Source organism: Amblyomma maculatum, chromosome 4, assembly GCF_055883805.1.
Source record: "Amblyomma maculatum isolate TAMU_Amacu chromosome 4, ASM5588380v1, whole genome shotgun sequence".
Taxonomy (NCBI): Eukaryota; Metazoa; Arthropoda; class Arachnida; order Ixodida; family Ixodidae; genus Amblyomma; species Amblyomma maculatum.
The window spans coordinates 74,020,988-74,033,134 of NC_139347.1; the positions used below are offsets into that span (position 1 = coordinate 74,020,988).

General features: G+C 45.4%; 1 protein-coding gene across 1 annotated transcript in view; it reads right to left on the reverse strand.

Annotated features, from left to right (window-relative positions):
- LOC146191415 (thromboxane-A synthase-like) overlaps positions 1-5,403 on the reverse strand; it is a 58,359-nt gene extending 52,956 nt beyond the window's left edge. The window contains exons 1-2 of the mRNA XM_084600322.1: positions 5,267-5,403; positions 1,026-1,122 (exon numbers count right to left, since the gene is read on the reverse strand). Of these exons, the coding sequence (XP_084456448.1) occupies positions 1,026-1,122; positions 5,267-5,325 (156 nt within the window). The 5' untranslated portion in view covers positions 5,326-5,403. The remainder of the gene's footprint in view (positions 1-1,025; positions 1,123-5,266) is intronic.
- Between the last annotated feature and the right edge of the window lie 6,744 nt (positions 5,404-12,147).

Here is a 12,147-nt window from a genome sequence, read left to right on the forward strand (position 1 = left end):
CACCGTACAGGAGCGCTTGGGATTATTTAGACCTCCTGGACAATTTTAACGTTATAGAAAGTGCGACAGCGCCCTTCTTTGTTATTGAAATACGGCCGCCGTGGCAGAAATTGAGCTCTTGACCGTGCGATCGATGGCCAAAGCAAACTTTTCATTGACAAAAGTAGCACTGATACTTGTGCTGTGCTCACTGCTCTACAACCACTTGAATTTTTTCTGATTTTATTTGGCTCTGGTACCTCGTTTCCTCGCGCTGTCGTTAAACAATGGGCGCCATCATAAAGACACCCGCGATCTTGAGCGAAAGATTGGAGGCGCACCACCAAAGGGCCCTCTGCAAATCTCATTATCCAAGCCCGAAAGGCGTCTTTAATGCGCCAACTGGTGCAAGCCCCCCCAGGGGCCCTCCGGACCCGGTAGTTACCCAGATCCTCTTCCCAAGAGGCACTGGTTCTGTTGCCATTACGCAGTCCTCCAGACTTTTGACACACCTTAGTTTTCCTACTCGCCCGCCACACTCCCTTTTTGATCGGTGCTACATAGCGTGCGTGCTCATGAACGGGTACACATACCCCTTACTACACACAACCCACATATACACCCCAAACGCACACACACGCACATCTACCCTTCACCCCTCGCACACACAAGAGTTCCATCGCCGAATTAGTAGACGTTGAAGTGTCATCAAGGGCGATGTTCGCGCTTAAAAACGATTGCAGCAGTGTAGCGTATTAGGTGTCAGCTCTAAGCAGCCGTCATTTCCTTGTGAAATCTGCGACCAGCAAAGTCTGGCTTTCACCGAAACACTTAACATAGCCACAGTCCAGCTTCTCAGAAACAGTTACTCAGTGGCCCTGCTTGTAGAATTTCTTCTCAATACTCTGCTTTTAGCTTCCATGACTACAGAGCGACTCTTTGAGATGGCATACCACGAATGTTTCTACACGGAAACGCTCTCTGGAAGCATTCGAGCAACAGAACACAGATACTCATTGTAATGTGTTAAAAGGGCTTCAACTTGCCTCTTGGTAGTATTCCCGCAGGTTTCCCCAGATAAGGTTAGGCTTCGGCCCAGGAACCCCGAGATTTTTGAAGTACGAAAAATGCCTTCTTCTCCACCTGGAATAAACAATTAGTAATAGAAAAAGCAAGTGCGTTTCGACGCATACATGTGATGTACGAATTACTACCTTCTTCGCTATCGCATAGATCATGACTAGTCATGAGCCCACCATGGTTACTTATATTGGTTAGGGCGCTGGATTACTGATCTCAAGGATGTGGCTTGAATTCCAGAAGTGGTGATGGAGTCGAAACACATAGCGCATTGTGTAGCGCGATGTCGGCACACCGCAAAGAACGCTATAGATGGCCGAAGTTTTCTGAGCCTTCCACTGAAGTGACCCTCATATATTCGTCGTCACTTTGAGATATTAAGCCCCATTTGTCTTAGCATGCCATAACTTAAAATACCACGCAACGCCATACCGCACAATATCGTACCACACCGTACCACAACTAACAATAATATTTTCAGAGATAAGTTACTCCACTTTTATTGATAGATTGACTGATTTCTACATGAAAAAGCAACATTGCAGGCTGTGAAAAATGCAGCAGTAAATGGTTCCTGAAGTTATAAAGTTTAATGGGGCGAAAGGGAAATGATATATATGGCCTAAGTGTTCACGACAGGAACACTTACTGAGAATTTTTTAACACCTAGAATATTTGCGAGGAAGAAAGCAATCCATTGACACCTGTGTACTGAACAACTATAAGATAGCCTTTGAGAGAATAACGATGAGAGCTCCAGGCACCGTTTGTACAAGAGCAGAAACCTTGGATACGGCGACGTCCCTTTGTCCTCATTCCCATGGAGGGTGTTCATTTACACTGTTCTTGTAGCTTACGTCAGAAGCTCTGAGGTCAACGTAACTTATTGTTGCTACCCGCTTCGACTACCTTGTTACATGCCGCGGACCTTTACAAGCGCGTTATCGCCACCTACTGTCTGATTAAAGCCAAAAACACTCGAATGAAGCCTTTTATTTATTTTTTGTTTTATTCACAGAAAGAGCTTTCAAAGTTCGATATTTTGTTGGAGGCAGAGGACAAGAATTTTATGACGGCAATATTAATGCGATGGCATTAAAGGCCCCGTTCCAATTCTCCACAAAGTCCGGCATTAGTGTAGTCGATACTGTGAGCGTAAAATCTCGGGCGTGGTTCTGTGAGGTGGTATTTGGCGGGTGAAATAACTGTTCACTCATTCGCTGGGGAGTTGTCCAACGTAGCGAGACCAAGTGACATGACAAAGTTGCGAGGAATTGCCAACTCGGGTATATGACTTCAGGTGGGAGGGTAGTATAGGACTCAACGTTCTAGGACACTTGGGTTCCGAGTCAGATATTCTATACTTCTAGGCCACGCAGACACGTTCACATGTCTTGGCTAATGTACGGCATTAAGCGCAACTCGACAGTCCAAGCCACTAAGCCACTAGTTGTGTCTCACCGTCTTTCTATACCCCCTCCCCCTTTTTGCGAGAAAAACATTTCCATTTTCCCAATCTGCCATCTGCTAGCAGCGGCAAGTGGTGTTTCGTTTTGCATCAACTTACCAAGGCTGGTAGGTGGCATGTTACGCGGACTACGTCGCCGACGACTACGACGCGCAAAATCCAAATATTAGCACCTAAAAGCTACGCTCTCATGAAGACAGAAGTCAAGAGATTAGTGGCTAAGCTGCTGGCTAAGCAAGTTGGTGCGAACCAGAATGCGCAGTGGAGGCGGCAGATAGGAGAAAGTCATGCTTTCGCGCCCTACTCTAATAGGCGGAGCTTAACTGTGTCCCTCCTAATTTCGTTCTCTTTATACTTGTGGCGGCAGCATCAGGCTATCACTCCGGTCATTATCTAAAAACGATTTTATAAACATGAAATTGCCTAGAAATCAAATGACTCAGACAGTTACGCGTAGTCAGTGAGAATTTTTGAGTGCTAAGTTTGAGGTGAAATCAGAAACAGAAGCACGGCATGCCTTAGCACCCTGTGGCGTTAGCCCGCGCTGCAGTGCGGCGGTGTAGATGGTACTCGGTTTCGTGTTACTGCGGTTGCGATAACCTCGTTTAACCCAGCCTGTGTAACAGGGGTATAACACGGGCTGCACGGGCTGCTCTCGAAAGCATATCAATTCTGTGCAGCTGCGCGCGCGGCCGTTTTACCAGTTACCTCCACTGGGGTCGCTTAAGCACAGAATTTTCGAGGTCCTTGTTTCCTGGTGAGTTCAATTCCCATCTTACTGATCTAAAAACGAATGCCTGAATTGGGAGCTCCTCAAAATTCTTCAATGTCACGTTCCAAAGAAATTCCTGTAATTTCTTGCTCTCGACGCCGATAATACCGACAACGAGTTTTCTTGATGGCGGGATGTGCACAAAGAATAATAGCCGAATAACAAAGCAAACGCCTTGTTTTCCCCAGACTAAGAATAACCCCTCAAATTAATCTGTGGCATACGAGCTCAGTATAATACATGTGGTAAGAGTTAAGAGCCACTTACCAAACAACATGTAGGCGGTAAGATGCCATCGCTGAGGGCTCTGAATTATTTCAGACTGTACAGTGTTCCTTAACTAATTTTAGCATCGCACAACCCCCGCGCACTTTTGCATTACGCCTCAGTCGAAACCTGACCGCCACAGCCAAAACGTGTTCCTGGGGCCTCTGACAAGAGCAGCCGAGCAGCATGAACTCATAATCACCGGGCTGTCTGTAATCACATTCACGCACCTTATGTTTCAAGCCTCTAATATGAGAACGCGAGTTACACCTTTCAGAACACTGTAGTGGCAACTGAATGCTTTGAAATTCGCTGCTTCAACCATGGAACCTATAACAACCTCCTTGTGGAGACAGTGCTACACCAGGATAGGTATAAACTGCTCCAAACCAGAATAAAATAGAGTACCGAACTTTTATTTACCGTATCACCTCCGTTCATTTGACGTTCGGCTACTGATCCAAAGGAAACTGCACGGAGTCCGGGCCCCAAAGGGCACATTTCGGCTGATGTGAGACAAAAACAGCCACATGCTGCGCTATTGCAGCGACATACAAAGAATGTGGTCTAAATAAGTGTGGAGCTCTTCCCTATGGCTTCACTCGTAGCCCATGGGCCGGTTCGAGTGTGCTTGCATACCTCCGACTCTTACTCTTACGTAAGAGTCCCGCTGCGGTGGCGCAGTGTTTACGGCGCTTGACTGCTGTGCCCAAGGGTGCGCGATCGAATCCCGGCCTCGGCGGCCGCTTTTCGATGGAGGCGAAGAGCAACGCTCTCGTGTGTCGTACGATGTCAGTGTACGTCAAAGAACCCCATTTGGTCGAAATTTCCGGTACCCATCCCTGTAGCGTCTCTCATAGCCTGAGTTGCTTTTGGGACGTTAAATCTCATAAACCAAGCCAAACCATCTTACGTAACAGATCGCATGTAATCCGTTGGCAGCTACGTACAGTGCCCTGCATGGGATGAAACATTCACCGACTATATCGACTCCCGGCACGTTTCACAGTTCCACTTTCAAATGAAGCATGATAATATCTACGGAGTTTCTGTCAACGAGTTGTAGGGAGGAGATACTCGGCACAATCGGTAGCGCTAAGACTTTCCTCCTTGAGAACACGTGGAAAGACCACCAAGCTTGAACGCATAAGCAGGAACTGCGCACACAAAACTGGTTTATTTCAGCTCGTTTAAAGCGGTTTTGGTAACTTTGTGTTTAGCAAAAGTGCCGCTGACATCCGCGCTTGTCGAAGTCTCGACGTGGAACTAATAGTAACGCTCTTTTGTTACACAAGAACTTCTATATTGTCCTCTGTTGCAGCTAAATACGCGAGTAACCTCGTTGAGAACGCGAACAATGAACGTTGCGTTGAGGACAATTTCCGCTCATCAGTTATTTGTTCATTTTCGGTCAGCCATCTTTCTAGGCTCAGTGACATATTTTTACAGAGGCCAAAACACTTGCTTAGAACGCGCGCGCAGCCTGCTTCGAAATTCTAAAGTGGCTATACAAACCGCCCCGACCAGCAAGTCAAGATATGACTACGTTGTGCAACGAATGTAAGCATGCTTTCGTTGAGATTATTCTTAACCAGATATTACCGGTACATACCGCGCATTGAGTTCGGAACACGTCCAGAGCGATCAGCTTAGATCTTCTAGACAAGCATTTTTCCCTCTGTGCATGCGGAACCACTTACCCGAAAATGACTAGCAGCAGTCCAACGGCGATGGCCAGGAGTCCTGCGCTGATCATCATTTTTTTTTTGCCACCAGTCACTAACACTGCAGCACTTTTCGTCAGTGTTGCTAGCGTCGGGCAAAAAACCGGCGACGTTTATCCTACTGGGAGGGAACGAGAATTAAAAAAAAAAAAAAAGTAACTAGGGCACGGACTCCAAGCGAACGAAGCGAGCAGTTCTCAACTCGTAAGGCAATGTATACAAAACATCAAACACACTCGCACGTACTACACGACCACACCGCCGTCCAGTTGCACGAATGTAGTGATGCAAGACTCCGGATAAGTGCCGCACTGCCGCAGAAGCAATGCGCAGTCGGTGCATAAGAAACGCGGCTGCCAATTGTGGGGCTTGGCACTCTCCGCTTTTGCGACTTGCGCATTCATTATCGATTGCTCAAGGCCGCTAAGGCTACTTCACATGCGTGAGAAGATGTAGGTCGACCTGCGCAGACCTGTTTCGAGTAGCTGCCGCGGCTGGATCAGCCGTAAATACGAGATTCTCATAACTCGAACATTTGTCGCGACCGCATCGCCATAGCACCGCTTCTGACAAATGCTGGCTCGGCGGTGTAAAGAAGAGCCACACGGCAAGAGGAGAAATCGAGCGAATGCGTCTCGCCTTCGACCAAGCCTCGGAGGACGGTAATAGACTCCGCGAGCAAGCAGGCATAGCATTTCTGAAGGGTAGTTGTTATCAGCACTTGAAGCGCATATTTTGTCCTTCAGTTTGTTCAAACGTTTGATGAGATGACGTAATAAAGTTCGCATTTTCTGGTTCTCATATTTTTGCTAATGGTTGAGATCCTAGAAACAGGTTCGTACGTTGTTTTCTTTCTCATGACCCCTACGTTTTGCAGCGGCAATGGGGGCAGGAAACGCCCACATGAGACATGGAGCCTTGTGAACACCGTTTTCGGCAAGCACCACTTACCGCCAAATCCGCAGAGCCGTTTGAAACCGCATTTAGTCGCTGATTTTGCTCGTGAGCTCTTAGCAGTCTTAATTGAGAGGATGTGATAACTCACTATCGGTGAACGACATCGACGAACGATTAGAGAGAGTGCTGGGAAATTTTCTTATCAAAACAAAAGGCCGCACTTTGACAAGGGGTATTCATGTCACGTTAACCGTTGCCGTCTGATCATCATATTGAATTTCAGAGAGAAAGAGAGGGGAGGACGCAAGGTTGGCACCGTGACTGCAAGAACTGTGGGGAGCTTGCCAAGTGAACCCGCACAAACTGCTTCCGGATGAGCAAGATGTGTCTTGCTATTCTGACACTCGATACAGCCAACGTCGTTAGGAAATTGCGTCTACTGCCATGACATCTCAGCAATACATCAAGGCCCAGCAAAAGGATAAGGGGCGTTATAATGGCAAGCTGCTGGGAGGTAGGCAAATACTCCCTTTACAACAGCGACTACAGCTGGCTTACCTCCGAATCGGGCCTCGTCTGAAGCACGCCTTAGCCACCACTGGTTGGTAGTTGCACCTCGCGAGCGCGGCGCGTGACCTGTATTTTCTGAATAACTAGGAAGGAAATGCTTCCGCCCTACCGGAACCTGTGTGTTGCTTCTTACTCTGGCGCTCGACGCTGTACTCAGGTTGAAGGGGGGAAAAAGAGAGGAGGCTTTAAAGAGAGAGAATGAAATAAATAAATAGAGAAAGGAGAACGAATATAGATCAAAAGAAAAAGACAGAAAAAGAGGACGAAAGGAGGAGAGAATGATGAAAGAGAGAGACAGGGCGAACAAAATAAAAAGATAAAGGAAGATAAGCAGAAAGATAGTAATGAAGAACTAAAAGGAGAAAGGTGCGAGGAAAAAAAAAATCAGAGCATAAAATGAAGTGAACGTATGAGGTGGAAATAGAAAAACAGGGAACGGTAGGAAAAAAAAAGGATAAAGAAAGAGGGAATACGATGAAAGAATAATGCAACAAGAAACGAAATGAATAAGATGTGAATAGTGATGGAACCGAATTGAATTCCAATCGAATATTTGGAAATGAATATTCGCTTAAGTAGCGAATAGTATACCTTTATTGATACTGGCAAACAGTGATGTGCTTGTGCCGGTGTTGTATAAAGTTTGAACTAATGCAATTAGAGCTACAGCACTCAAGAAAACACGATACTGAGCTACAGCACTCAAGAAAACACGATACTGACCTCCACTTTGACTACCCGTGGCACAAGAAGTAAGTATATAACCTCTATGACCGTCATGTTCTGCAAAGCTGTACAACTGCACTTTTCTGCTGATCAACAAGCGAATACATTGGTGCTACAGCCGATGCGGAGTGCCCCTGGCAAAACTTTCAATAGCAGAACTTATAGCCTATCGATAAATAATAGGCAATCAGTGAAAATAAAACACTATCCATCAGGACTTCTGATGGGCTGTTAAATTTCAGATGCAGGAAAGTAGTATTTTAGGAGCCAGAAACGGTGATAGTCTTTATTCAGAGCACGTGTTCTCTAATGTTGTTTGAGAAGACATTGTCAAAAGAACAACACGGTGAGCAGAAAGCATTTACGCTTGCCGTGGATAAACAGACAGACTTCACTGGGCTTCTATAGCTTCTCTGAGCAACGCGTCGATGTCCAAACTGATGGAGAGTTGTTGCTAAACAATGTTAGCTCAATTTCTATCAAGCCTAGATATTCCTTATGCAACTTGTAGAAGTAGAACTAAGCAGCTTGATAGTGATATTCTATTAATTGAAAGCTGCAATAATTGCTGACGCCAAAAGATAAGCGCTGTCATTGTTTGAAAGTGCGCATGCTGCCTCCTTTAATTAATTCCTAATTATATCAGATTAACACACTAGCAATACGCAAAACAAAAAATTGATTACAAATATCTTCCTCTGTTAGGGTTTTTGCTGAGGATCTGTGGTAGATGGCCTCTAATATCGGAAATTAAGGCCGGCGTTGATGTACGTACCAGCCCAAGCCTTACAGCGTCGTCCAATTTGGGGGTCAATACCTAAGCATTAGGTAAGCAGGAAAAGAAACAGACTGCGTCGGACACTGAACCTTCTATTACGAACAGAACGATTGTGACAGAAGGATGCATGGTGTCGAAGTAAGCATTTCTTGAAATATTCGTAGCAGAGAACTACAGCCTGCCTTATCCAAAATTGTACAGAATTATTCGAAAATTGTTTGGAGACTAAAGAGCATATTCGATATGTTAGCAATGTTCTCGAACATCCATTACTTGATTTCTTTGACTACTCTAAAGAGACGATATCCGAATCACTTTTCTAACTTTTTGAATATTTGTAATCCTCTAAAAGATAAAAGATAAAGGTAATGCAGCAAAAGACAAGAGGACAGAAAGGTAATAAGAAAGATAGAGTAAATGTGTGAGAGAAAAGAGAAATAGAAAATAAATAGAAAATAGGAAGGACGGACGAAGGAAAAGAAACGACGAAGAAATGAAAAGAAATAAAATGAAATAGAAACCAAGAACAAAGACAAAATAACGTAATGAAGTAAAATGGCGAAGCAAATATGTGAAGGAGGAAAGTAATAAGACGAAACTAAAAACATGCAGAAAGAACGACGGAACGAAAAAAAAAAGGGAATGGGAGAGAAAAAAAAATGAAGGGCACATGAAGACGAGCAAAAGGAAATGGAAGGAAGAAAACTAAAAGCGAGAGATAGAGAAATAGAAAATGCACAAAGAAAGCCAGAGCAGAAGACAGATTGAAAGGAGTAAAAAGGAAATACTAAAAACAGAGAAGCAAAGAGAACAAAAGAATGCGAGCAACTGACCTTAGCTAGGAGCATGATGTTAACTAAAACCCCTGAATGAACTAAATGTAGCGCCAACATTTGAAGGTTGCAGATAGGGCTCTAATGGTGGCTAGTTGGCTTTTCATCTTGAAGCTTCGCACGTATCGTTTTGTCTTGTTTTTTGTAACTCGTCCTTGTGTCAAAGTATAGCGCGCCTTCCTGAAGAATGTGAAGATTGCCGCCCGCCTCCTCCCCTGCACTTTCCTCCGGCGTTCGACCCTCCCATTGGCCGAGCGCCGTCACGTCTCTCGCGCGCTTTCTTTATTTTTCTTCTTTTTTTTGCTGGTTGTGCAGCTCCCTCATTTCCAACGATGCAAGCGCCGCGCGCGCGGCGCATATCGTCGAGTGTTTTGTTGCGGTTCGCACCTCTTTCGCGCTGTTCGTTGAAATTCTTTTGTTCGAAATGGCGGGTTGCTGCGCTTTCGGGGGCCGCACACATGAGCGTGATGGCAAGCGGATATTCAGAATACTGTCCGCGAATCGAGATGCGGCGAGGAGGAAGGTTGCGCTTCCCCAAATCGGCCGGGCGGATTTCAACGCAACACCATGGAGCAGATCTATCGCTCTAACAGGCATTGGGCGTGTAGTGTGTTACACTTGTACTGTATTCCAAAAATAATAATTCATAGGACTTACCGCTACACTTCCCGTAGTCGCATCGCAAGGTCCTTTCTCTCTGAGAGACTGTTAGCGGGCGAGTAAAGACACATCTTTCATGCTTTGCATTTGTTCGATGTGCTAGTAGTTCTCGATTCCGCCCGGTGCGCATGGAAGCGCTGAAAGATCTGCAGCGGGAGTAGAAAACACATGGCAGACGACTGCAGTGCCGGGCAAACTGATAGATCTACAGCAGAAGTCGAAAACACATTGAGGACGGCTTCAGTCCGGGCAAACTCACCACTTTTTTGCCCGACACTGAAGCCGAAGAGAATTCGGCACGTGACAGTGGTGGCTCTTTGGACAAACAACCCGATATGTACGTGGGAACGTATGTACAACTATTTTCTTGCAGGACACATGAAATATTTGGTGTTTTACAGCACATTCTTACACCTTATTTTACTATTATGTGAGCACAATCTAGCAAATATCTCATCGTCGTTCCCTCTTGGACTTTATTAGAACTGCTAACATTTTTTTCTTGCCTTTATTAACCTCTTTTATTTTATATTTACATATTGTTTTTTGCGCTTAAGCAATTAACAAGGTTATTAAAAAAAAACTGCTACCACGCTTCTCATTTTTACCTGTACCTCACAAGTCAGTCAAAGCTGCGAAAAAAACCACACAGACTGTAGCTAAATTGTTCTCCTCCACCTTCTAGTTGCGTTTTTTTTTTTTTAAAGCATGTTGCGCACTTTGGCCAACGGCTGACAGACACACGAGATGAAGAAGAGTTGAATGAGATGAAATCGCGTACGTATGGTGTTACACACTGAAAGCTGAAAACGGACGCGTACTATTAAAAACATAACAACTGCTACCATGCTTCTCAAGTTTACCGGTAGCTCACAACTGACTCAAAGCCGCAAATAAACCACATAGACTGCAGTTACGCTGCCTAGCTCATTTTTTTTTTTTCAAGCATGTTGTGCGCTTTAGCCAATGGCTGACGGACTCATGGAGTTACACTAACGCCGAAATCGCGTACGTATGGTGTAAGAGACTGACAGCTAAAACTGCTTTAGCGCAAGATCCCTTTTGACATTCTGTATTGTTTCAGGAGCGAGTATTTTTTTAACGCGAACCTATTGCGACAAAATACAAGCTGAAATGCTATGGTGAGACACGGCGCCAGCACCTTTATCAGCGGATTCTCCGGAGAGCGTCTGCTCGCCGTGCACTGCGTAAGTGGAGCTAGGGTCGAAACGCGAGAGGGCTAGCGGCGCCGGAGGAGGAGAGAGGAGATGGCGATACATGTAGTTTATTGAGGGGCTTTAATGTCAACACTGCCTGGAGCTCACGTGTTGCGATAAGGAGCATGCGCCGTGTATTACATCTATGATTTATTACTTCAGCTCAGAAATTGTCACACCGGGGAATAAATAAACATGTTGACTCCAGTTGACCTTAACTCCCAATTCTGTCCTTTCGCGCCAGGCACAAACGGAGAGGAGTATTTAATACATGCTAATGCTCCTTCTGTCTTCTCGTCCTTTGTGACTCCCACAATGCTGAAAGGGACGTGTGTGACTAGCATTGAGGTTGATGTGGCATTTGAAATATCCTGCATATTATAGAGCGGCCTGCACTGTTGTAGGAATGCGGAGGAGGCGCCTTTGATTTCTTCATTCAGACGGAGCTCGAGTTTATCGCTACGAGTGCTGTACCTGTATGCTCGTGGACAACTTTTTTGGCAAAAGTACGGAAGTTGATGGGTTGAAGCATGCCCACTCTTCCTACGCTACAGAATGTAGTTCACGGTTGCTAGATTGCTCCTGTAATATAACGTATTGGTCCACTATTCCTACGTTGCAGAACGCATTCCCTGGTTGCTAGATTGCTCCCATGACATAACGTATTGGCACTATCGTGAAAAACTGCGACCGGTTTTCAATGTCGAAAGTCAAGAAAACATCTGAGTGGAGTGGATACAAGCCCAGAAATTTCCAGTGGAAAGCGAGTACGGAACCTTGCAGCTACTCCCTTTTCCGATCCCCCCGAGCGTTAAAACGCTATACGCTCTCGCGCCTTGCACTGCACTTCATGGTCGCCATCGACTTCCGTCTCTACTCATGTTCTACTTCGTGTAACTGCGTTAAAACCCGATTATTTTCTATTGAAAGCGGGAATATCTATGTTCCTGATATGCCGATACTGTGCGCGAAGTGATCATGCGCTCTCTGTGTGCTGCGAAGAAGCTTTAAAACCATAGCTGTTTTAATTGGCGATTTGATTACTATAATAAATGCAAGCCCAAACAGCTTTGCAGGCTTTCCCTGCAAGTCGCACGCATTCGGCCAATGTAAGCTCGTGCGACCTTAAAACATCTCCAGTTGAGACAGCAGTAGCACCCGCACCAGGCTATAGAC